The sequence below is a fragment of the Notolabrus celidotus genome, chromosome 9, assembly GCF_009762535.1.
Source record: "Notolabrus celidotus isolate fNotCel1 chromosome 9, fNotCel1.pri, whole genome shotgun sequence".
Taxonomy (NCBI): domain Eukaryota; kingdom Metazoa; phylum Chordata; class Actinopteri; order Labriformes; family Labridae; genus Notolabrus; species Notolabrus celidotus.
Genome location: NC_048280.1, coordinates 31,961,872 through 31,989,507, shown reverse-complemented (window position 1 = coordinate 31,989,507; position 27,636 = coordinate 31,961,872). Strand labels below are relative to the sequence as shown.

At 38.5% G+C, this 27,636-nt stretch overlaps 1 protein-coding gene across 3 annotated transcripts in view; it reads right to left on the bottom strand.

Annotated features, from left to right (window-relative positions):
• ppp3cca (protein phosphatase 3, catalytic subunit, gamma isozyme, a) overlaps positions 1-25,669 on the bottom strand; it is a 38,730-nt gene extending 13,061 nt beyond the window's left edge. For all 3 annotated transcript variants that reach the window (XM_034692814.1, XM_034692815.1, XM_034692817.1), the window contains exons 1-11: positions 25,253-25,669; positions 24,871-25,076; positions 14,712-14,909; positions 10,530-10,654; positions 9,469-9,580; positions 6,604-6,749; positions 6,307-6,446; positions 3,585-3,662; positions 3,407-3,501; positions 3,188-3,313; positions 363-440 (exon numbers count right to left, since the gene is read on the bottom strand). In XM_034692814.1, coding sequence (XP_034548705.1) covers positions 363-440; positions 3,188-3,313; positions 3,407-3,501; positions 3,585-3,662; positions 6,307-6,446; positions 6,604-6,749; positions 9,469-9,580; positions 10,530-10,654; positions 14,712-14,909; positions 24,871-24,937 — 1,165 coding nt within the window. In that variant the 5' untranslated portion in view covers positions 24,938-25,076; positions 25,253-25,669. The remainder of the gene's footprint in view (positions 1-362; positions 441-3,187; positions 3,314-3,406; positions 3,502-3,584; positions 3,663-6,306; positions 6,447-6,603; positions 6,750-9,468; positions 9,581-10,529; positions 10,655-14,711; positions 14,910-24,870; positions 25,077-25,252) is intronic.
• Between the last annotated feature and the right edge of the window lie 1,967 nt (positions 25,670-27,636).

Sequence of the window (27,636 nt, the reverse complement as noted above, 5' to 3'; positions counted from 1 at the left end):
AAACTAATCTGAGCGTATCATTTAATGAAGGGAAACAATTGAAGAATGTTAACAGCTCAAGCTCACATATAAGCAGACAGACATCAATGTTGTCAACCTGTAACTATCAGAACTGCTGTACAGATTTTAAAGTGTGACATATTATATATATTTGTAAGAAAGGTACAGCTTCAGAAGCTGTATTATTATTATTATTATTATTATTATTAATAATGCACAGCATCTGAGCACTGAAAGTAATAACACAAATGGGCATGCAAACATCCATAGAATCAAATCAGCTGTTAAAAGTTACATTTTCCTGTGTTATCAAGAAAAACATTGCTTTTCCAAATATTCATACTCACATTACATCATCTTACCTTCATAATTGTCATCTCCTTCTGACATGAGTTCATCGTCAGAGCAGATGTTCAGCACGTTTACCAGCATCTCCGTTACTGTAGGGCAGAAAAACCATGTTACACTGAGTGTGGTATCAAACCATGTTAGATAGGATGTTTGTGAAAGTCTCAACAGATTGATTTAAACACTTAATATGACATCTTATTGTCTTTCCCAACTACAGTGTAGAGTGCAAACTTTACAATGCTGGAGTTTAGCAGGGAGCTAAACATCCTGAAAGCTACATGACCTTTATGTAAAACTATAACTTTAACATTCTCAAAGCCTTGCTAAATATCAATCACTTTATTTAAATATCTCTATTTGAAACTAAAGCTTTAAAAATGTTGACAAACTGCGATCAAAGTGATCAATACAAAATAACAGCATGTTAGTGCAGTATCAGGCCACAGAGCCTCCCTTAAAATATTATTTGTGTAAGTGTATGTCTATGTATGTATGTGTGTACATATATATATATATATATATATATATATATATACATATATATATATATATATATGAAAATTAACAGCAGCAAGACTCACATATCCCTTCCAGCCACCAAATAGTATCATAACAATGGTGTATGCTGTTTTGTAATGACACAGCACAATTTTATGATTTAATAAAAATGTATTCGAATTATTTCACGGACCCCCATGCTATGGTTCACGGACCCCCAGGGGTCCCAGGACCCCACTTTGAGAACAACTGAGCTAGAGTACGGTAATTGAGCCAAGTGTACCATAAAACATAAACAATATACCCCCGTTTTCTGTGAATGCATGATTATGAAGTGAAGGAGAAAAGATGTGAAAAAAGTTGCGCAGTGTCGCTGTCTTTTCCAGCACAGCGTGCACTCAACTTTCAATGAATGGGGATGTGTTTTGTTAATAGGGTCAGGTCAAACGCAGCCATGTTGGAATCATTTTCCAGGACTATATGTGATTTTCCAGGACATTTTACTTTTTCTCCCATTTTCCAGGTGTTTTCCAGTACTGGAAAACTGGTCAACTGTTTTCCAGGTTTTCCAGGTTTTCCAGGTTTTCCAGGTTTTCCAGGACGCGTGGGAACCCTGATTGTGTTTATTTCGTGATAATGTTGTGATTATTGTTTTTAAAAATTTGAGTTGGATTTGCATTTTTGTAAATTGTGTGTGGATTATACACATTTGCATTAGTGGACCCCAGGAGGAGTAGTTGCTACCTTGGTAGTTGTTAATGGGGATCCAAATAAATAAATGGATGAATGAATGAATGAATGAATGAATGAATGAATGAATGAATGAATGAATGAATGAATGAATAAAAAAAAATAAATAAATGTGGCTTTGTTCATCTATTTCACTACTGCACAGCTCTAATATAAGTCTGAAGAATGACAGCGCAAAGACATCATTCAGGAGAACTTCCTCCATTTCATTTGCTACATTTTCGCAATGTATACATTCTCATTCATAAATTTGGATAACCATAATTTAAATGTAATTTAAATAAGTATTGCTCAATTTATAATGTTGCTAATTACATCCATTTTGGTGGAATTTAAACTTTTACTTCTGTGCAAATTTATTTTAATCATAATCAATTGAAAATGAATTAGCTGAAATTCAAGATGCAGTTAAAGAAACATACAATACAAAACCATCTGTCATAAAGTTACTACAACTCTAGCACCTCATCCTGCAAACTGACTCTGCCTGAAATCTCTCAAATGTTATCTAAAGACTCTTTCCAAACAGAGCAGGTCTAGCCCGTACTCTATGTTCTATTATTAACAAAGACCCAACATCAAGACAGGATCAGATCCAGTCCCATCTTACAGACAGGACTCAGTCTGATCTCATCTTAATCCACCATGAGCAGAGCACTTTGCAGCATTTAGCAAGTTACAGTGGCAAGGACAAACTTCCTTTAACAGGCAGAAACCTCCAGCAGGACCAGACTCATGTTAGACACACATCTGCCTATGACCGATGAAACTTATGTGGTGTTAGAAATACAGTGCGGTTTATTTCTTTTTCAGAGTAAACAATAAGTTCTCTCCATGAGTTGCGGTGAAACTTGAATTGAGGGCAAAGTGAGTGTGGGGCAGCTTTGAGGATGTGTGCTCAAGATACATCTGTGTGAACCAGGGGTGGAATCCCTTGCTGCTTTCCTTCACTTAAACTGTGATGTGTACCTACACTACCAGTCAAAAGTTTAAACACACCTTCTCAATCAATGGTTTTTATTTATTTTAATTATTTTTGACATTGTAGATTAATACTGAAGACATCAAAACTATGAAATAATCTGGTTTTGCCATAATCTGGATTACAACAGTAGTCAAATAGGGCTATCCATTGTGTACTAACCCTACCTCTGAACAACACAACTGATGGTCTCAAACACATTAAGAAGGCAAGTCATTCTACAAATGAACTCTTGACAAGGCTCATGTTAATTAGAAACCATTCCAGGAGACCACTTCATGAAGCAGACTGAGAGAATACCAAGAGTGTGCAAAGCTGTCATGAAGGAAAAAGGGGGCTACTTTACAGAATCTAAAATATAAAACATATTCTGCTTTGTTTAACACTTTTTAGTTCATTAAATAATTCCATATATGTTCTTTCATAGTTTTGATGTCTTCAGTATTAATCTACAGTGTTTCAAATAATTAAAATAAATACAAACCCTTGAATGAGAAGGTGTCTAAACTTTTCACTGGTAGTGTACTTTGACCAGTACAGACATAAACTAAGGTTTATTTATTTTAACATCCCACCAACATTGGCACAATCAAACAACAAACGTACCTTTCTCTCCAACAAAAGGCAAAGACCAAGTGAAGACATCCATAAAGTTGGGTAACCAGTAAGGATGAGGGGAGCAGTTGAACTGTCGGATGTTCATCACGTTGTTCTCGTATTTTAATACAGCAGCTGAGTTTGAAGGAAGGAGAGTTTCAAAGATTCAAGCCTCGTCAATACAAGAACAATTTCACAACCACGTGAGGGAGAACAGAAGACACAGACCTTTGTTGTTGTAGACATCAAGGTAATTTGGAGCTGAAAAGATTGTGATTAATGAAGGGAATCCTGTAGTCTGACTTTTTCTGTACATCCGATACCTGTGAGGACGAAAGGAAAACGCCTTCAACATTATAATTTGAGATAAACAGGAATAGAATCAACAAAGTGGAACCGTACTTACCCTGCATCCTGAGCTTCATGGGCTCTTATTACTGATAGCAAGTTATTATTCACCAAAAAGTCACAAACTGCTGAGTAACTGCAGGAAAGAGAACAAGAGAGAGATTCAAACTCAAAACCAGGACAGAAATCCGGCACAGCTTTAGACCACTGATGACTCTGGTATTGATTTCACTGAGCCGTGTCCTTTGGCCTGTGGAGCTCAACTCAACTGAACTCAACTTTATTTATAAAGCACTTTCAAACGACCACAGCCGGAACAAAGTGCTGTAAATAAATAGACAAACAACGCAGGCATGAAAACAATTAAAACACAGGATAATAAAACAATACAAACAATAAAACAATAAATAAAAACAAGCCATAAAACACTAAAACAGGAGCAGAGTCTCATGCAGGGTTGAAAGCCAAGGAATGAAAATGGGTTTTAAGATGAGTTTTAAAAATGGACAGTGAGGAGGCTTGTCTAATGAAGAGCGAGAGGTTTAAGGACACTGAGCAAAGAGTCGGGTGTTTGAAGTTCTGCTGGCCTTTGAAGGAGTTATGGCCGAGCAGGCGAGCGCTGCATGTAGGTGATACTTGAGCTTTTCTCATCGCATTTCTGTTTTTCCACCGTCCAACTATTCCATACTTAAAAAATAGTTATTGTATCAGGGGGCATGACAGCTGACATTAAGCTTAATTTGCCACGGGCCCTGGCCCCACCATTGCAACCACTGACCACAGGAATATTACATAAGAATTTACTCTTTAAATGAAGAAAATGATCACAATTGATACTAAAGTGATTAATTAAGTGAATTTTGTCTAATTCATTTAGTTCTTTCTCCATCTCCCCCTCAGCCGGCTGGTCCTGACTTCTTCCAGATGCTCAGGCTCTTGACCCAGACCTCCACCACCTCAAAACAGCTCTCTTAGCATTGTACTCAACAGAAGAGAGCAAGTCATCCCTACATAACAATACATGAGCAGAACTACCTCATCTCCTCTGGACTTAACCGACTTGTGTCGCCATTGACCGGCAGTTTGCAAAACAACCACTGGAATATGATGCGGCTACATTTTTGGCCGCATCGTATTCCAGCCAACTCCAGCAGTCCCATCAGAGCAGCTGGAACTTACTCCCCCATCTCCTGTCACACTGTCACCCTCCCTCAACTCTTCTGGCGATTTTCTTTTCTTCACGTATCGACTTTTTCCCGACTTCTGTCCAGGGACCGATGGTGTTAAAGACATACTAGCTTGAAAGACAACCCGCACAACAGGAAGTGTCCAAGAGTACACATCAAGTGTAGGTAGAACGCTCACTTGAGTGGCAGCAGTAAAGATGTTGGCTCCTTTTAATAAGAACACGCGTGCCTATGAGACGTTGATGCTTTAATTAACTAGATGACAAGAAACACTGACAAAACCCCTGTATCACACAAAATCAATGAGAAAGCATCTGACATGATCTTATAGGAAACATGATCCCTGAAGACAACACTTCTGAAACATTCAATCGCTGGCCAGGAGTCTGTCAATCATGCATCTGGAACAACAGGCCAGTTATAATGACTTGTATTTTTCTGCATTAATTTTGATTCAGCCCTCTGTTAAAAGCAAAACCCAATAAAAAGATTGATTAAAAAAAAAAAAAAAAAAAATTCAAGATCAGTCTGTTCATTGCTTACAATTAAACATAGCAGTTTGAATCTGTAAGCATGTTCTGTTAGTTATACCTGTAAATTAGCTGGTTTGTTTCAGCAAAAAACATATCTACACACTCTGAATGGTGAGAATAAGAATAATTTCTTTAAAGACTCTTGTGTTGTTATTTGTTTTAACTATCTGATACTTGCCTTCAAAATAATCCAACAACCTGATAATAAATAGATCACTTATTTCGTAACAAACGAGATATATTTGAGTCATTATTTAAGTTCACATGCAGATTTAAGTGAAGCTCCCACAACAAACAAGGTTAGATTAAAGTGGGAGAAAGAATCTGGACTTGTTATTTCGGAGGAGGATTGGCTAAATATGTGTTCTGTGGAGTCCACCTCGACCAGCTCAGGTCTTTGGAGGGATTTCTGTTGGCGTAATGTAATGAGGTATTTTGTAACCCCAAAAACAAAATGTATACAAACAGCTGAGGTTGGAAACGGTCTGTGTTGGAGGAAGTGTGGAGAACAGCTGGCAGACCATTTTCACATATTTTGGAATTGCCCAAAAATCAATTCATATTGGGGAGGAATAATTAAGGCATTACAAAACATTTTTGGAGCAGGGATTGACTGCTCATTTTTAACAATTTATCTGGGTAACATCGCAGCCCACCTCTCAGTTAAGGATAAATACCTGCTAAAGATTTTATTAGCAGCCAGCAAAAAGGCTGTGACATGAAAGTAGCTGCAACCCAATCCTCCAACAGAGACTGAGTGGATAGAAACCGTGTCTAGTATTGAACATATGGAGGAATGACTTACTCACTAAACCTTAGAACAGAAAAATGTTGGCATTACTGGGAGAAATGGACTGTGTACGTAGCATTGAAGGATTAAGGAGCCATTACTGTATGAACTGACTGTATTTCCACTATTATAACAAAGATGTATAGATGGGCTACTGTTTCTGTTTCACTGAGCTGTGTTGTCTAACTATGCCTGTTTACAAAAATAAAGTACAAAAAAAATAAAAAAAAGATTTAAGTGAAGCTGCAGAGTGTGTGTTGAATATCATACCTGAAAAAGTAAGAACATCCTCTGACCGAGTTATGGTTAAAGTGTTCAGAGGTTTTTTCACTTCCATAGTCCTCACCGGGGTCGGCCCAGATCAGGTCACACATTGGACCAAACGCTGGGGGCTCTTTAAATCTGTCTAACTGTGAAGCACAAAACACAAACACTCATTTAAGATACTTTATGATTCAGAAAGTTTTCCTCTGGTACACACATGAAAACAAAATTAAAACAATACCACGGGGAATTAGAAGTTCTTTAATATTGTGTAAACTGAAGTGTCATTGCTTGATGACTTACTTTTCTTATGTCGTCTAGGCAGTTGATTTCTGGTGAGAGTCCACCATGTACACATAAGAACTGTTGGTTGAGCAGGGCAGCGAGGGGCAGGCAGTCAAAGGCCTCCATACATGCGTCGTATACGCGCTCAGAGTATTTAATTTTACCTGCAAAAATCACAAAGGGACACAAAGGAAATGGGGTTTATTTTTTAAGCTCATCACACACACTGATGATGATACGTCATTCTTAAGTCACCACAGTATACAGGTGAACCAATGTTTGTGTCTAGTCCTTTGTTAAACTTCAATGTTACTTTGTAAAGCTCTTAAAATCTCCATATTTCTGCTTTTCTCACAAAACAAATTGCAAAGTTAAATTTTCAGACTCTCCTCACGATCAAAATTGATATTTCATTTATCATCAAATGTGTCACCGTAAACATTATTATAACAAATAGATACATAAAAATGAATGTCATGTTAGCTGATATCTTTTATATCTCAGATCACAGTTTTCTTTTTTATCCTGAGTCGATGGAAAAAAGATCATCTTTAAATTAGGGGTGAGTATTGCCAAGAACCTCACGATACGATACGCATCACGATACAATACGATAGTATCACGATATATCACGCTATCACAATATTGTGATATATTGTGATATTCTACACAGTAAACTAAGAAAAAATAGGGATGGTGTAAATCACACAATATTACTCACAATTGAAAGGACAAATTAAGTCAAAACTATTTGATTGAAAACAACTTTTCCACTTTATTGTTTTTGAAACACTGAAGTTGTATTTTAGTTCCAACTAGGCTAAAATGTGAATTTTCATTATTACAAAAATATCGATATTAAGAGTTGAAATATCAATATCATATTGGAGGTGAAAGTATTGCGATATATTGCTGTATCGATACTTTTTTACACCTCTACTTTAAATCTAGTTTTAAGATTCACGGGGAGATCCACCTTGTCAAAAAACATGTGTTGTTTAGATGAAGCAAACAAAGTCTCAGATCTTGAACAGCTGTTCTTACAACCCAAGTACAACCCATGCATGCTGATCTGAGCTGATTCACCATGCATAGTGACTACTGAGGGTCCAGGCCTGTACACATCCATGTGCTCACAAGTAGGGATGGGTACCGAATTCGGTACTTTTAAAGGTACCGACCGAATTCCGTCGGTACTACTGAGTACCGACTCACGTAAAATCAAACGGTACCATGTTTCGGTACCTGAACGCATCCCTTTGACTGTGAGGGAGTGGAAGAGGAGGTGAGTTTCCATACTTTGGCCCTGTAATAAAGTTCAAGACTGACCGGGTGGAGCTCTCTGCTCTCTGCTCTCTGCATCTGCACGGGAGCGCGCCAAACGAAGCCTGCAGCTGACGGGCGCGCACACTCACTGCGAGGCAGAGCTGCAGGATTAAGTTTATTTTATACAGTCTATGGTTGAGGCGGACCCTCTCGCTCCGACTACCTGCCCTGTTTATAACCGTTCCTGTCTGCGTGAATGCCCAACAAGTAAGTTGTGTGTCCTGTTATTATAAAGAGACGGAGAACTGACTTTCCCCTTCCGCAGGCGTTCACGTGTGTTCATTGATAAACTCCAGAAAGAGCAATTAGACGCCACGAGCACGTGTCAGCTAATATATCTAATCACCTATATAATCCTGTTTCTGTTCATGTCATGTTAAATTAAATAAATATGTTAAATTAAACAATTAAATGATTTCATTTTTTTTAAATTAACATTTACTACCACATAAACACAAAAGTACCGAAAATTGGTACCGTTAAGTACCGGTGTCCATTCCCAGGTACCGGGTATCGGTACCGTATTGGTTCAAATGTGAAAGGTACCCATCCCTACTCACAAGTGACCACTTTCCTCCTAAATCCGCATCCTCATGCCTTATGATGACATATAAAAAAACAAGTATCCACTTCCTCAGCTTCTTTTTTCAGACAAAGTTACTAATTATGTTTTAACAAACTTAACCTGCAACTTGCACTCTAACTTTTGGTGAAGTCCAGTTCACTGTGACGTCCAATTGAAGACTTGTGTGCTGCTCTTGGGTATAAGAACATGATATTCCTCTGATTCCCCTCCTCTCTCATCAGTCCCCTCTCCCCTGAGCAGCATTAACACCTTGAGGATGCTCTTTGCAATAGGAGCAGGAGCAAAGCTACTTCTGGTATGACCAATGAAATGTTATTTCAGAGCTTTGGATGCAGGGCAAGTGTGTTCAAAGTTAAGTTGAAATTCAGAAACATTATGACGGGCTGCACGGTGGTGCAGTGGGTAGTGCTGTGGCCTCACAGCAAGAAGTTTACTGGTTTGAATCCCCGGTCGGGCAGGCTGATTAAATCCAACTCTTACTAGAAAGCGTACCTAGATAAAGGTGTGGATTTGGTATTTGCAGCGATGTCCTCCTTACTAGCAGTAACAGTAACCCGTCTTTTATCATACGGCTAGTCAGTAAGCTAGTTTGCCAGCAAATAAGAAGTTATCTTGGGATTGGTCACAAATCATTAGATTGTCTTCTCCTGCTACTACAATTGCAATTAGCTCACGTACATATTCTTGAGAGCACAAAGACAAGATTCAAACGTTTTTAGTTTACCTAACCCACAATACCACCACCTAAACCACTGAAAGGTGGACGTGTTGATGCTGTTGTTGTTGTCTTGTTGTAGTCCAAGTCTGATTTTATACAGAGTGCCAAGGCAAAACAAAATGCAAGTCCACAAACACATAAACAATGCTGTTGCTCGATCTGAAGTCTGATAACTAAGTCGTCTAGATGTGGTCCAAAGATCATCAAGCACTGACCGTGGTCTTTATATGGTTAAAAGAAGCACTCAACTTACATTCCTGTTTAAAGGTGAAATACTCTGTTAGGTGCCGGCACTCGTGGTTCCCACGCAGGAGGAAGAGTGTGGTGGGGTGGTTGATCTTGAGGGACCAGAGGTAGAGAACACACTGGGCAGACAGACAGTGAGGAAAACAAGAGAGATTAGAGGACATGGACAAGTCAAAGATCTGTGCTGAGGAAACGTTCAGACATGGTGAGAGGGCAAGCTCTGAAGGGGCTTAAAAATCAATTTTCAGCATTGAATCAGCTGTTGACTCGTTTTCAACCCTGGCTTCCCGTATATGGACCAAACCTCAGCATCAATAAATAACTGAGAGTTGAACTATCTGAAGAAAATACCACACCTTTAAAACTAAGAATGAGTTCATGAACACCAGCCCACAAAAAACCTTTAAATTCACTTTTTTTACTATGTCATGTTTTAGATGTCTTCACTGCTTGCTTCACAGTTAACTAAGCGTATAGTTAGAGCTGGCTCAGGCTTAGACCAGCTCTTAGTTATAACAGACACACTGGGATCCTGTCTCTCTCTTCTGTCTGCCTATCACTTACTTTAAGCCTACCTGTCCCATTAAAGGTACTAATCATAGACCTTTCTGGAGTCCCTGAGCTCCCTTGTCTCGTAGGTTCCTCTGGATCTCTGCCGAAGACGTGCCAGACTCCAGATACTACAACTACTACTATCCATCTCACCACTATCATCTCTCTCTCTTCATCTCCCTCTATCCCTCTCTCCAACTCGGTCTCAGCAGATGTGTGTCTAAAAAAGGAAGTTTGTCCTTGCCACTGTAATTTGCTAAATACTGCAAAGTGCTCTGCTCATGGTGGATTAAGATGAGATCAGACTGAGTCCTGTCTGTAAGATGGGACTGGATCTTATCCTGTCTTGATGTTGGGTCTTTGTTAATAATAGAACATAGAGTACGGTCTAGACCTGCTCTGTTTGGAAAGAGTCTTCAGATAACATTTGCTGTGATTTGGTGCTTTATAAATAAAGATTGATTGATTAGTTGAACTCAAATGTTTTGGTTTTCTTTTGAAGACACGTTAACTTACCTCAATACTGAAGTATCCTCGATCTACATAGTCACCAAGGAAGAGATATCGAGTGGTACTGGGTGAGCCGCCTACTTCAAACAACTTCATGAGGTCAAAGAATTGGCCATGGACGTCACCACAAACTGCAAAAAGAAACAAAAGATGCTTTCTTAGTCTCTGCTCAGTTAGGCCTGAGGAAGAACTCTCTGAGGACAATAATTAATTCATAATGACCAAAATATGTTAGGACACTTTCCAAAATATGAATGGAAACAGAACATGATGAATTGCAAACACTGAAACCACATATTTAGTTTGAAATAACATAAATACACAAATCATATGTTGAAACTTGAAAATGATGCCTGTTTACCGTCATGTTTACCGCTCTGTTGCATCACCTCTTCTTTTAACAACACTCTGTGAGGGTTTGAGAACTAAGGAGACCAGTTGTTTTGATTTTGAAAGTGAGATGTTTTCTCATTCTTGCTTGATATAGAGGACTTGGCTGGTAACAGGTTCAGGGTCCAGGGTTTCAGGATTTTACCTTTCATAATGAGAGAAACAACTGTCACTGGGCTCCAGGTCAGGACTGCTGGCAGGCCAGTTTAGTACCCTGACTCTCTGACAGTGGAGCCATTTTGTTGTGAGACGTGCAAGATGTGGTTTGGCATTGTCTTCCTGACATAAGTAAGTCCCTTTCGGATAAAGACGTCGTCTACTTGGCAGCAAATGTTGCTTCAGAATCTACGTATATCAATACAGCCCTCACAAACGTGAAGGTGATCCATGTCATGTCCTCTAGAGTCTAATGCACCCACAAACCATCATCGGTGCTGGGTCCATGATTTTTCATCAGACCTCATGAGAGTTTTCAACTTAAGTCTAAGCTCAACTTTTGTTTTAATGCTTTTCTGTTTAGCAAAATTCATTCTTAAAATGTTGCACTTTTTGTCATTGCTGTCTTTCTCAAAGTGACGAACCATCCCATCATTACATTAAAAGGACAATAAAAAGGCTGTTCTTTCTTATATAGATAAAAGGTTGTGTATTGTTTTGTATTCACTTATTCACAATTTGAAGTTTTACTGTGTTATTTTTTCATACATATACTTTCTTACAGTATATGCCCAGCCTGCATGGTATTATAAGACACCATGAATTCAATCAGTCTAGGGGCAGAGCGCACTGCATGTTCATTCATTGTCAAGAAACGGAGGAAGGGGGCGCCGTTGGCCTAGCGGTCTAAACAAGCGCCCCATATACAGAGGCTGTGGTCCTCATTGCAGCGGTCGCAGGCTTGACTACTGGCCTCGACCATTTGCTGCATGTCTTCCCCCTCTCTTCGCTCCCCACATTTCCTGTCTCTCTCCAGCTGTCCTATCAATAAAGGCAAAAAAAAAAAAAAAGCCCCAAAACATAACTTAAAAAAGAAACTGAGGGAGAAAATTTTAAAAAAATAAAATAAAAATGCAAATTACTTTAAAGCTACGGTTGGTAGTCTCGGAAAACCAGCATGAATTTGAATGTAGCTTTTCCTCAGGACTCCGTCTAACCCCTCCCTTCCTCCCTCGGAGCTCCTCCAAAACGACGCCCCCCCGCTCACATGCACGAGCGCCGCTGATTCTCGACCATATGATCGTGACTGATTCAAAACCGGTCCTCACCAAAACATTACCATAGTGAAAGTTAAAAACACAAACAAACATGGCTGCTGTTAGTACTCACAACTGTCATGCTAGCATTATCCAGTTGTACCGGTGACACGATATCAGGAGAAAAGTTATAACACATATATAATACTGTAACAGCTCTACTGTTTGTTAAACGTGTTCAGTGTAGATGTTCTTAATTCCTACAGTGTTGACAGTCAGTGAAGGCATCAGGAGAGGTGTAGAGTGTGCGAGTGGGAGAGAGGAGAGACAAGAGGAGAAGTTCTTCATTCATTCAAACATTGATTGTTGCTTTGTTGGTTGGCGTGATCACGGCCGACAGTGACCGGTTATTAAAACTCAACGTGTTCACGAATCGGCTCGTCATCACTACAGCGTCCGGACGGACGCTACAATAAATATATATTTTCTGTGGGACTTACTGAACGTCATTAATTATTCTGCTTGTTGGTGAGAGCTTTTTAGACTCTGATCCGGACTACAGTCCTGAGCAAAGCACCTCATCAGGTCAGAGGGGACAGGCCCGAGGACGAGCGAGAGGGGCAGTAAATAGAGTCAGGGGAAGCAGAGGGAGGGCAGAACGGCTGGACGGGATTTGATTGGTTTAAAATTTGGGGAGCCAAAACACGGTGATTGGTTGGTGTTCTCCCAGGTTTACTCCGGCTGTGGATAGCATTTTTTTTTCACTCTTTTTTAGGAACACATCATGTAATGATTGCCATCAGGACATAAAGATCATTTTAACCAGTATAACAAAAAGTGTATCTAAATCTGATTACCAACCCCAGCTTTAAGAGACTATCTTGTCTTCCTTTCCAGGCTTTTGAGACAAAATGAGCAAGCTTAAACATTAAACAGCCATTCTAGTTTTTGCTCTTCTGTCCAACACAATATTTCAAGCTTTTTACGAGCGATTATCCAAATAAATTGATTGCCTGGAAATAACATTTGATGCACATTTAATGTGAAGGGCTCAAAAGTACAGTTGGAAAACTCTTCTTATAGAAGTCACACTTTAACAATATCTCATGCTGAAAATAAGAGTGTGTGATTATGTCACAGTATGGTACACCTAAAAAGGTGTACATGCTTCATACTTCACAGTTAAACACTTTGGTAAGTACAACTGTGAAGCTTGTAGCAGCCAGTTTGGACCTAAATGCATGTGGTCAAAAGCTTGTGAAGCAAAGACGTTAATGATAATCCATGCCCCCTAATTCAGCAGCACACAGCAAGGTGCAGGGTTCAGATTTTATGTACATGCATCACTGTGCAGGTATTTGTTCATACATTTCAAATAAAATGTCATGTGATCATCTTTAAATTTCTCTTTTCATTATGTTCATTTCTCTGATTGTTTGTTTTTATGTTTGCATCAAAGCACTTTCATTTGTTCTAAGGCGCTCCTTCACTAACTTTGACCGTCACCTGCAGCGTGGTTGTTGTTTCCCTGTGTATTTTAGAGAAAGCACACAGAAAACAGAGTGAGTGTAAGGGAGAGTTTGGTGCAGAGCTATAGCTGAATGCAGCAATACCAGAAAGGGCAAATGATGCCACAAGGAGTGAAAGAAATTGAAGAGATCAGGGTGACAAATAAACAATCCCAAAGTCTTCTATCCATCCTTTTCCGTCTGTTTGATACCTAGAGTTTGTAAAGCATATTAGACAAGAGACTTGTGACTTCATGTTTGTGAATCAATGGGGCAGCTGCTTTCTGCTACTTCAAGATAGGAGCCATCCAACAATGTGCAAGACTGATCCATATTTAACACAGCAAGGTAATAAAAGTGAATTAAGATAAATAAATCCAGGAATAATAACAAATCTGTTTTGACCTGCCAGGAACTATGGATGGAAACTGGATGCTGAAAAGTTCACTAATATGCACTGTCCCTTTAAATAAATTAAGAGTTAAAGTACGGAGTGGATTTGACTGACACAGTTCTCTCCTTTGTGTATTAGACACTGACTTCTTCTGTTGAACCTTTAATAAAGTGGTTAACCCTGAGTTTAAATCAATGAGTCAGTTTCTTCAGAGAGGATGACTCCTCTGTGGATAATGTGGCTCCATTTAAAACCTTGAAACGGAAAATAAATAAAAAACAACGAGCTCAATTGATGTCTGGTCATATTCTTAACATGAACTTTATTAACTCTAAATTATTTGGAGTCTAACTAATCACACATCGACGACAAGCAATAAACCTTTATGCTATTCTTATATGTAATAGTAACTGGATAGATCCAAGTTGATTTATTTTGCAGCTAATTAATTATCCTGTGCTTACGGCAGTATTACATTCACAAGGTGGTCAGAGGTGAGACTCACAAAACAAAGCAAGTATTGAGAGGAGTTGGATGTCTTGTTTAAAACACTACACCACAGTAGTTTTGAGTTCTTTCTCTAAACTTCCAGTAAACAGGAAGTCTCCTTTTTACACATCAACTGCAAACCCTGAAAATATTGCATTTTCTAAACCCGACTAAAACACCATGTTTGGACCCCGGTGAGTCTCTACAAACCTACCCGTTATAGGTGCCTCTACTTCCAGCATGCACTTCTCTTGGCGGAGGATGTTGGCCCCATCATTGATGATTTTAAGCGCCACCTCTTCTTCCAACCTGCCCTCTTTGACCAGGTGATTGCGGAGCAGCTCCGCGTTAGGTTTTCCATCTTCATAAAGCTCTTTCGTGGTCAGTTTATGCTGAGGAGGGTATGGCACAGCTGTTGGAGGAACAAAGAAAAGGATGTTGAATTAACAAGTTAGAGCTTAATACGTACGAATAAAACGGGCTCAATGTACTGAAAAAGTTGTCAAAAGATAAGAAGCTCATCGATGTCAGTGGAATACCACTCATTTATAAATTCAACCCCTTATAGAACATTTCAATCATCTCAGACTGTAGGCTATCAGGGCTGTGATCATGGCGTGTGGAATTTGCAGTGATTTGTATAAGAGGCAGATATTGCCAGAGGAGAATAAACATACAACCCTACAAAATAATGTGACGCAATGCAGACAGAAAGAAGCTCCATCTTTCCTCTGTTATCTTCTAGGCTTGTGTATTGGGATGAATCTAACAACTGGATACATATCCTGATACTGGGGTGACATTTTGCAATCACAGACTGTATACATAATGAACGTAGTATCCGTGAAGTCATCCGTCTGTTGCTGAAGCGCTGTTTTGAAGCCAATCATCGGTGGGTGCCATATTGGAAATGCTGAACTCAACCTAACTGCTGTTGAGCTAATGTGAGGTAAAGAGGCGGGCTTTGAGCCTCCTAGCTTACAGCTACAGTGTTCCCACCTGACAATCAGGTCAGCCACGCCCTTAAAACTTGTAAGTTTGAATCTTCAAAGAGAACTAGTTATTAAAAAAAATCCATAGAGATATGAGCTCTTCAGACCTAAACTGTTTTTTGAACCAGGCTGTAAACATGTTTATTTCTGCTGTAAAGATTGTCTCTTTGAATTGGTGTGTATGTGGTTTCTGGTGTTTCCAGCCAGCCTCTAGTGGACGCTTGATGAACTGCAGTTTTAGCACTTCCACATGGGCTTCATATTTTAAGACCACAGGTAGACTCTTGATTGCTGTATATTGGGATACTATAAATGATGCTATTGTTTCTTTTCCAGAATAGTCTACTTTTAGAGAAACTCTCAAAGTATAAAGAACACACAATGCTACATGTATAAACAAATACTGGTTTGTGATTCTCTTCAAACAGTTGGATTCATTTGTTTTTCACAGTTCCGACTGCCTGCTATGTTGCACCTCAAAGTGACTCCAGTACCCTTGCTTTAACTTCTGTGTACAGCTCTGAAGTTTTCATCACATCACAGAGGCCCTCACTCTTTACTGTCATTCCTTTGTGTATTTTCTTGTGTTTTAGTTTAGTTTATTGTGTTTCCTGTTTTATTTTGTAGTACTTGATCCATGTGTTTCAAGGTTAGTTTTACATCCTCTTCTTGTGTGTTTCCCTCCTTTTTGATGAACTTGATTAGTTTCACCTGTGTCCTGTGTTCACACCTGTGTTGATTACTCTGTGCGTTTAGTTCTTCTGTTTCCCCTGTCCTGTGTTGGATCATCTTCTTTGTGTTCACTGTGTTTCTTTATATGATTGGTTCCTTATGTCTGTTTTCTTTTAGATTTACTTTCTTTGACATTGTAGAAAGCTTTGTTTGTACCTTTTGTTCTGTTATTATTAAAATCTTTATTTTTCTGCATATAGGTCCTCATCAGTTTTTCTCCATTGTGACATTTACAACACTTAGAGGTCGTAGATATTTGTAAATACAAGGAATATTGGCTCATTGGTTTTGGTTTCATGAGGTGAGGTATAAAACATCAAATGTCTTGCCCTTTATTAGGAACTTAATGAACTTTTACACATTGTCTAAATTACAGTTTGGGCTGTAGGCTTGCTCTGATTTCTTTCTTTCTTTAAGGTACATTTTTTTTTGGTGCTTTTAGCTTCACTTTTACCATTAGGCCAAGCCCACACCCAGATTCATTTTCTATAACATTCAAAATGAAACATAATAAAAATATTTTTTTTTAAATTTATTTTTTTTTTAAGAATAATGTAGGCGCCAAAATGCACGATGACAAATGCAGGCTGATCTTCAGTTTGATAAGGTCTATTCACTACATATGTTTACCTAAAATAACTATGCTGAGTGTTTCATCCCATTCAGATGCAGCTTCTCTCTCTCCTTTTCCTCTGCTGTCTGCATGTCTGAGTTCTGCAGGGTCAGTCTGACCCACACAAAAACATGAGCACACGAGCATACACACAGGAACGCCACGCACCACTGTACAAAGAGAACTCTCAGCTGCTCTGCTGGAACCAGGTTTTCAGGATCGAGACGTAATGCTAACTGACTGAAGGCCTGTTTAAATTTTTGTTTTCATCAACCTTCAGAGGCTTCATGTGTTGTCACGAGAGATGACTCTACTCCTCACTGTAACACACATGGGTGATCACTGGTATCCATTATTTGAGTTCACAGGGTGAGTGTTAAGGAGTGTGTGTGTGGTGTGCTTGTGTTTTCAACTCTATGTGACGGTCCAAAATATGGACGGACAGAGCCTCAAGAGTCAACACAGACATAGCTCAGTTTATCGATCCACCACCGTCACAGAAGGTTGATGCTTTTTAAGACTGAGACCTGAGGGTATCATGAGGGAATCACTTGAGAGTAAATCTTTTAAAGATGTCGTATGTATCAGGGTCAAATTGACGATCCAGCAGTGGAACAGTGGTGAGATATATATATGGGTATTTTTGAACAACTGAAGGCTTTAAATACAAGCTCAGACGTGTTATTAGGAAAGGTTTCATAAATTCTGCAATATGGAACATTTGCACTGAAACTCAGTGTTTTTATAAAATGTATATAAGATGTGTACTCATCCAATTTCATTTAATATGACTAACTGGCATTAATGTAAAAAAGAATCAGAATGAAGCACAAGAAAACCAAACTTGCATTCAGGCTTTTCTCCCTGTAAAAACAAGAGTTTTTGTGTCTCTATGTATTCTTCTGTTCAGTGTGTAGTTTTATTACATTCACTTCACTGAGCCTGGTGTTTGGTGAAGGATGTGAAGAAGTCTAGCTCTGACTTTTTTTTGTGAAATAATAATAATAATAATAATAATAATAATAATAATAATAATAATAATAATAAAGTTTATAGTACCTTTAAAAACAAATGTTTACAAAGTGCTTTGACAAGCAAAGCATGGCCAGATTTGGAAGACAAAATAAACCTTAACAGACAGAGAGGAGTGTAGAAATGTTAATGCAAAAACTAAATACAACGCAAAGATTAATAAGAATAAACGCAAATTAAACAGAATAAAGTGGTGGGACAGTAGAGCAATAAATAATTATTGAAGAGGTTTATTTTTTTTTCTTAAATACATGAATAAAAATAAATGAGTGAATAAATAAATAAATAAATAAATAAATGAATAAATAAATAAATAAATAAATTAATAAATAAATAAAAGCATTAAAGGTTTTAAGAAGAAGACGACATCACATCTGAGACAGCGGAAAATGGAAAAGGATAAATTAAGAACATTAAAACAATCAATGAAAAATAAATAAAAGAAACTATAAATAATCAAATAAAATTAAAACAATGAATTAGTTGGATAAAAACTAAAAATAAGGGGCTCTGGTGGCCTAGCGGTCTGGGCGCCCCACATGCAGAAGCTGTAGCCCCCGCAGGGGTTGCAGGTTCCATTCCAGCCTCGACCATTTGCTGCATGTTCTCCCCCTCTCTCTAATCCCCACATTTCTCTCGTCTCTCTTCAGCTGTCCTATCCAAAAAGGCAAAAAAAATGCCCTAAAAATAACTTTAAAAAAACAACTAAAAATAATAATAATAAAAGTAAAAAGCGGTTAAAAGGATAAAAGGTGATATGTCCTTCTCTACAGCCAGGTTGTTCTCTTTGAGTCTGCACACAGGCTTTAATGATTTAGGATATTTTCTGTTATTAAAGGATTGTTCATCTGTTATAAAAAGCTTGTTAAGGTGATGCTAAACAAACTGGCGGTAGACAAAGATGTACTTATGATGATGGTTCATTTTGTACACTTATTTTGTTGTTTTATTCTGTTATGATGTGCAATTAAATGTCTTCATAATGTCCTGTATCATGTTTGTATCTGTGGCTGCTCTGTCTGAAACTATGTAAACTGTGCTGCTGACTATCTCGACCAGGACGCTCCATCAGAAGAAATTTATAACCTCATGAGTTTTTTTTTTTCCTGGTTAAACAAAGGTCAAATTAAATAAGAATAATAAAAGAATAAGGACTAAACAATGCACCAAATTTTCCACTGTCAAGAGTGATACTGTAGAAATGACAGCACATAGTTGCACTTGTTCTAGTGTGAGTATTGAGTGTGAGTCACTCTCTCACCTCCAGGGCGTATTAGGAAAAGCGAGACACACATCTGATGCATTATTGCACCAATTAAATATGGTTTATAATTAGACAAGAGGTGTTTTAATCACTGATGCTCATTACTAAAAAAAAGGGTATTTTTAGGGCTAAAATCAAGTATGCATTAAAGCCAGAGAATACCTTTCTTTCGTATTATGAAATGTATTCATGACACAGTGTAAGGGCCTCATGCTTTCAAATGTGACATCAATTCCTGTGTCTGATTTGGGATATGGGCGTCTTGTGGTAAAAGGCTGTGAATGACAACCTTGCTGCTATTCCACCGAGGCAGTTTCAGGGCCGGTTCGGAGCCAGTACTTAATTGAGAACCAGTTTTTTGGGGAACTGGAGGCGAGGGGTGAAGTCGTTGTCCATGTAAAGCACGACGAGTAGCACAGAAGTGTTGGTAACGTTGGATAAGTGGTCTTCGGGACCTCATGTGATTACGAAAAGCCAGGAGCAACACCAGCAAGCGTGCGACGTTGTCCGCCATCGTTGTTATTGTGAGGGAAAGTTTGCGGTGCTGGCGACGTCATGATGTGGCTCTTCCACAGACTTGAGCGGGTGGAAAAACAAACTGGTGCCGATGAACTACAACCAGGTTTGCATTGGTCGAATAGGGGAACCTGAGAATCCACACCCCCAGAAAAAACAAATCAAAGTGCAACTTCACAAAGGTATCTGATTTGTAATGTGTGTGCATTTGCTGATCAGTGACGTGGCGTCACCGGAGTGCAGGTGAAGCCTCAGACTGTATTTCAGACTGGACTTGAGCAGTATGAGTGTAGAGGCTGCTCCACTGATGTCTCATTTGTTTTAATGCATGACACGCTTTGGTAGATATGAGGCTGTGAATGTGGGGTTGCTGTTGGAGGAAACGTAGGGACCACAAACTATAACCAAGGTTTGAGAGAGGAGAGAACATTTCTTATTTGACTCGCCTATAGTACGGACAAGCTGTCATGCATAGAGCAGTGTAGTATAAATAAACATTAAGTGCTCTCAGGCCCACAAGGCCACAAAGAAAGCTGTAAGCTGAGGTACGAGCCTTAAGAACAGATTAGGTAAAGCCTCTATTAGCAAGGGCTTCCAGATTCGGGGACTGTTTACTTAAAAGCCTTGTCATACTGTTGTAGGGCTGCAGAAGGATATAAAGCAGACTGTGTGAAAATACAACGCGACAAAAGGAAATACACAACGATCATTTGAGGACTGGACTGTAATGACATTTTAGGAAACTGCTTCAAAGAAAAACAGCGACACGGACACAGAGAAGAGAATCGTTTACTTCACACACGTCGTAACAGAAGGAAAACTGCTACTGCTCTGACATACACCTCTTAAAGACTGCCAGGCCTGTGGAGCATCAATGTCTAATGAACTCCACACACACACACACACACTGCTGTGACTGCTGCAGCTTCACCTTGGCTGTCTGGCATGAACGACTCCAGAAACAAAGGCATTACTATCCACCATCCTGCCAAGAGGATGTTGTTTTCTCCAGCGACACAGCAGCAGCAGCAGCAGCGAGGACACATGAGACTGAGTTACAGAGATGTCACTTCAGTGTGGACTGGATGAATCATAGAGACAACTTTAGATTCCTCTCATTATCAGTGAGTGTATTACCTTCCCAAACCAGGAAGCAGGGTTTGTTCTCTCTGTATCATGCATCTACTTTATTAAACAGAGGATTGCAGGGAACACAGCAACATGGATCTCATGAATCTTTGTCACGTGAAGCAGAAGCTGGTCTTTTTTTATGAACAGTGTGCTCACACACCACTTTTGGTTTAATGCTGAAGAGACCAACCCCAGTACTCAGCTGTGATGATCCTACCAGTGGACTAACACAACCAGAGCAGCATTAGTCTGTGGTAGTCTACCAGTTAAGCCCTCTTACAGCCACCAGTTAGTCCGACAACACCACCACAACTACCTGCAAACATACATAATGGGAACAATTATGTGTCTTCAATCTGGTTATAGTTGTTGGGAGTTCCACCTTTTCATCACCCTAGTCAATATTTCCTCTGTCTCTCCACCGCCCTATCACGTTCATGTATTCTCTCACTCTGCAATGTGGACGACCATGTAGGGAACATCGCTGGGGAGATTCTTTCCACAATTAACTCACCCACTCTTTACTGGCTCACACTCCAGCATTCCAGTCCCCTGGCAAGACTGCACTCTCCAAGTGCAGATGGATGGATATGTGGGCTGTGATGGCATTACGTGATAATAGAGGTGGCGGCGACAGTAGTTAGCTTCTCTTTAATGGGAGCTACCTCTGGTATTAGGTTCTGTTTGTGCTGTCTGAGGCGAACACAATAAAATCTGTTAGGAATTCAGTTTTAAAAATTCTGTGGACATTAAAAAGGCGTGTTTTTAAAAGCCAACTAGCCCTATGTTTTTAATCTGGCTTTTAACTTGGAGTCATTTCCTATTAGCCCTGGACTGCATTATTAACATTATGAGATCGTTTGGCATCATTTGTATTAATTATATTTTTATTCAATCTTTTTTTTAAATTAGAATTATTTTATTTTATTTATCTGGTATTTATTTTATGTATGTATGTATTTATTGATTTGTTTTATTTTATTCCAACTTGTTTATTTATTATTTTATTTAATGTATCTGTTATTTATTTTATCTATTTCATTTATTTATCTTCTATCTTCTTTATTTATTATTTTATCTTATTTTACTTATCTGGTATGTATTTTACTTATTCAATTGATTAATTTGATTTATTCAGTTGATTAATTTTATTTTAATTTATTTTAATTTGTTTTTTCCATCTTCTTTATTTATCATTTTATTTTGTTTCTCTGGTATTTATTTCATTTATTCAATAGATTTTTAGTTTTATTTATTTATTTATTTTTCTACTTTATTTATTTATCATTTTATTTTATTCTATTTATCTGTTTCTTTTATGGATTAAGTTATTTTATTGTATTCTATTTATTTTATTTATCTATTTCTTGTTTTATTTATTTAATTGATTTATTTTATTTTATTTTTAAGTATTTCACATCACATTCCTCTGTCTTGTTTCAGTCTTGTATCATTTTACCTACATATTTTGTTATTTCTGTCCCTCTGTTATTTACTGAAGCACTTTGGGCTTCATGCTTGAATGTGTGAAAGGTGCTTTATAAATAGAAGTGAGTAAAGTTTGTTATGCTCCTCTGTAGTAGACTTTGGGGATGCTTGAGTGAGGAACAGCCTCAAGAACAAGATAGATATCATGCATGTGAATTTATATATGATTTCTGCTTGATTTATCAGTGGACAGGTATGGAGATAACACTTTAGAGAAGATCTAATGTGTAATGTCATCACCATCTTCAGAGATCTGAGCATCCTCTCGTAGAAGTGATTGCTGGTAAGCCGTATATCAAAGTATGCAGTAGTCACAAAGTGTTACAACACATTCAATCCAAGCTGTCTCGAAGCCTTTCAGTTCTCCCCAAAGTGAACAACATTCTGGATCATAAAACACTTCTTATTCTCCACTGCACAATTATTTCACCATATCTCAGTTACTGTACTGAGGTTTGGGGAAACACTAATAAAAGCTCACTGCAACCAGTGTCAGTACTACAGTGGTGTTCACAATGTTGATTTCTGTGAACACACAAATTCACTGTTCCTCAAATCCAAAATATTCAAATTATTTGACCATGTGGATTTTAAAACTGCACAAATTGTGTATATAAGGCAAGGAAAAATCTCCTTTCAGAAAATATTCAAAGATTATTCTTGGTTTTGTGGGAATCATAGTATAAAATATGGGGTTACAAAAAGGTTCTTAACTAAGGAATGGTTGGGTGAAATGAACAAAATAGACAATTATGAACCTCTCATTTTAAAACCAAACTACAGACAGGAGATAGTTTTGAACGTTCTGTATGGGCCTCTACATGGATACAATATTGAGATACTGTAGCTAACTTGGGTGAAGTTATATGTAAGAGTTATCATTATGATAAGTGTCTTGCCAATAAAGTGATTCATTATAATGTTTGTGGTAGATGGGACAGACATTGCTGATAACGGTGAGAGAATGATGGGATGGGTTACAACCATAGACTTTATATAAAATGGACATAGTATTTGTGATGTCACCCGTCTGTTTCTGAAGCGCTGTTTAGAGGACAGTCGGCGGCGGCAGCCATATTGCTACCTGTCGAGAGATGTGATGTAAAAAGGCGGGCTTTGAGCTTCCTCGCCAACAGCTACAGTGTTCCTGCAGTCAGCTGTGCCTCTCATTGGAAGACTCGTAATCTTAATATCTTCGAAATTGCCTTGTTAGAAAAATGGTCACGCCCCCGCACAGTGGCTACGTTTACATGAGACTTTTAATTCCTCTTTAATTCAGAATTAAAATTAAATCCTCTTTTTAAAGAGGATTTAATTTTTTTAAAAGATTAAATATAGCCATGCAAACACCTAATTCCGAATGAAAATGATCATTCCGAATTAAACTTAAATCCGATGTAAGTGTCTGGTTTATTCTGATTTTAAATCCGAATTAAACAATTCCTCTATCATGTATACGTTCATTCCGCTTTAAATTAATTCCGGTCATTCTGCGCATGCTCGTTCCATGGTCCTGTCGCGATGACGCACATATTCCGCGCTGGTGGGCACATATTTCAGGCTGAGGTAGAGCAGCCGTTGCACTAACCGCTTTGATTCGCCAAAGTACAGTCATCCGCCTCCCTTCTCCGGTCCTCTATCTCTCTTCTCCTCCTCAGCTGACAGAAGTGAAGCAGTACGTTTGTGTCGAGCTGCTTTTTAAAAACTATAGTGAAAAAATCAAAGCGAAATTCGAACTTATTGTGTGGTCTTCCATGCTGTAACCGAAAATGAAAAAGCAGGAACTGGAGTCTGTTTTCTTCCGGTAAGCGTAATTACGTCACGCCCACCCCTGTCCAATCAGAACCCTTCCCTACACCCCAGACGTTAAGAGGAATTGAATAAAAACAATTAAACGTGTTTTCCATGTAAACCTCAATTCGGAATTACTATTTCCATGTAAACACGAAGGAGAAAACTTTAATTCGGAATTATTTAATTCGGAATTATTAATTCAGAATTAAAAAACATCATGTAACCGTGGCCAGTGTGTGCCGATCGAGAAATGAGCTATCCAGAAATACACTCGTCTTTCGTACCAGGCTGTAAACATGTTTATTTCTGCTGCAAAGATTGTCTTTTTTGAATTAGTGTGTATGTGGTGTCTGGTGTTTCTGCAGCCAGCCTCAAGTGGATCCTCGGAGAACTGCATTTTATAACACTTCCGCATGGGCTTCATGTTTTGAGACCGGAGGTTGCAGCTTGGTGGGAATGCACACGTATAATGCTATAAAATAGTGAATAAAGGGGTAGGATTAGATTTAAGTTTTATCTTCTTCCTACTCCTTTTTGCACATGTAAAGTAAAATGTTTCAGTGCTTGCTAATGGAACTGATTGATTATGGGGTTTTTCTGTATAACTATTTCTTCTTTTTTACTTGTATGTTTTCGTTTTTTCTATTTTACTTTTACATGTTCAAAAAAAAACATCAAACCAAATCAAATCCAGACTTCTATGATGAAGTGATTCAGAAAATAGCTACACTAGGTTTTAATGTAACAGTTCATAGAGTTTGTGGCACATCATGAAGCTCAGTGGGCGTGTGAGTGTGACACAGACACGCACCTTTGATGAGCCGCTCCGTCGTGGACTGTTTCTCCTGTTTGTCTTTGTCTTTATCCTTCCCTGACATCTTTGCTTCGTCTGTAGTCTTGAGTGAGAGAATGAAATGTTGTTTCAGTCCTCCTCCTCCTCCCAGCTAGCCCTGAGGACGAGCTCGCACCTGGACCCGACGCTCAGATCCGTCCTGGTTTTCAGTGTAATAATAAGGGCTGGTACAGAGAGAGAGAGAGAGAAGCAGCTGCAGCTCAGGTTGTGTCAGACTGCAGAGTATGCAGCCACATTAATACCAACACATTTTAACAATAAGAGAAAGAAGTATGATAGGTAATACAAGGAATGTGATGCCCGCTTAAAAACAAACTGCGGCGAGCTGTTCCAGTATTACCTGGTTATTATCCAGAAGGGAGGCTGCAGTTGTCAGCTAATCCGATTTAATGTTAGTTAACCTTACTCTGTCTCAGCTAGTTAGCCAGCTAACATCCTCGCGTATCTGCAAAACGGAGGACAGTCAAGCAAAACAACGCAAGACAGTCTCTTCATGTTCTCCAAGGAGGCGAGGTGTTATGGAAAAATGAGCGTCCAAGCTGAAGTCGCGTTATTTCTGTGAGTTTGTAAAGCGAGCGTCCTTCCTTCCAAGATGCAGCCAGGCAGCTTCTTCTTCTTCTTTTTCCTCACAGAGTATCCTCCCCCTCCTCGGATTAAACTGTAATCTGACAGTAAGTGTGGAGCAGAGCGGCAGTGGATTTCCTACAACATGGTGGGGCCGACATGACGTGACTATGGAAACGTAACACGTGGGATAGTGATGCGTTCAATGCACATACCTTACCATTGAAGTCTCTCTCTCATTCTCTCTCTCTCTCTCTCTCTCTCTCTCTCTCTCTCTCTCTCTCTCTCTCTCTCTCTGTCTCTCTCTGTCTCTCTCTCTCTCTCAAATTCAAATTCAAATAGCTTTATTGGCATGAAAGTTAAACAGATAAATCATGTCAGAACTTTTTCCACCTTTAATGTGACCTTTAACATGAACATTTCAATAGAAATTGCTTTTAAAAATTAGGAGGAAGAATAAAATCTAAAATAATGTGGTTGCATAAGTGTACACACCCTTTAACTAATAATTGTTTGAAGCACCATTTGATTTTATTACAGCATTCCATTTTTTCTGGTAGGACTCCATGAGCATGGCACATCTTGACATGGCAATATTTGCCCTTTCTTCTTTACAAAAAAGCTCCAAATCCATCAGATAGTTAGGTTCATCTCCTGTGCACAGCCCTCTTCAGACCACCCCACAGATATTCAACTGGATTCAGGTCTAGACTCTGGCTGGGCTATTCCAAAACTTTAATCTTCTTCTGGTGAAGCCATGCTGTTGTTGATTTGGATGTATGCTTTGGTTTGTTGTTGTATTGAAAGGTGAAATTCCTCTTCATCTTCATCGTTCTCTCTCTTCATCTTCATCTTCAGCTTCAGCTTTCTCTCTCTCTAATAATAACAATAACATTAATAATAAACTTGGCTGTTTTTCTTCATATGAAAAGGCTTTCGTCTTGCCACCCTACCCATAGCTGAAACATAAGAAGAATAGGAGAGATGTTGTCACATGTAGTACACAGCCAGTACTGGTCAGAAATCCCTGTAGCTCCTTTAATGTTGCTGTAGGCCTCTTGGAAGCCTCCCTGATCAGTTTTCTTCTGGTCTTTTCATCAGTTTTGAAGGGATGTCCAGGTTTTGGTAATGTCACAGTTGTTCCATATTTTCTCCACTTGATGATGACAGTCTTCACTGTGGTCCATGGTATATCTAATGCCTTGGAAAAGTTTTTGTACCCTTCTCCTGACTGATACCTTTCAACAATGAGATCCCTCTGATGCTTTGGAAGCTCTCTGTGGACCATGGCTTTTGCTGAAAGATGCAACTGAGGAAATATCAGGAAAATCCTCCTAGAACAGCTGATCTTTATTTGGATTAATCAAAGTCACTTTAAATTATGACAGGTGTGTACTGACTACTATTTGTCATGAGTTTGAATGTGATTGGTTTATTCTGAAAACAACCACACCCCCAGTTATAAGGGGGTGTGTACACTTCTGCAACCACATTATTATTATTATTTTTTTTTATTTGTCCCCCTAAAAGATTTATTTTTTTTCAGTTGACTTTTGCACGTTATAGGTCACATTAAAGGTGTAAAAAGTTCTGACATCATTTATCTTGGTCTCATTTTTTTATATCACAAAACCTGGCATTTTAACAGGGGTGTGTAGACTTTTGCTATCCACTCTATCTATCTATCTATCTATCTATCTATCTATCTATCTATCTATCTATCTATCTATCTATCTATCTATCTATCTATCTATCCATCTATCTATCTATCTATCTATCTATCTATCTATCTATCCACTGTATCTATCTATCTATCTATCTATCTATCCACTGTATCTATCTATCTATCTATCTATCTATCTATCTATCTATCTATCTATCTATCTATCTATCTATCTATCTATCTATCTATCTATCCACTGTATCTATCTATCTATCTATCTATCTATCTATCTATCTATCTATCTATCTATCTATCTATCTATCTATCTATCTATCTATCCATCCACCTCTCCGTCCATCTATCTGAGTCCAGGGTTTAAGTATTTGGCTCCATGTTCCCTTTTTAAAGGTATACAATTCAACACATACAATATACAAATGTTATAGTTTTTGAATTTAGAAACAAACACATCTGTAAGTTGGTATCGTTAAAAAGAG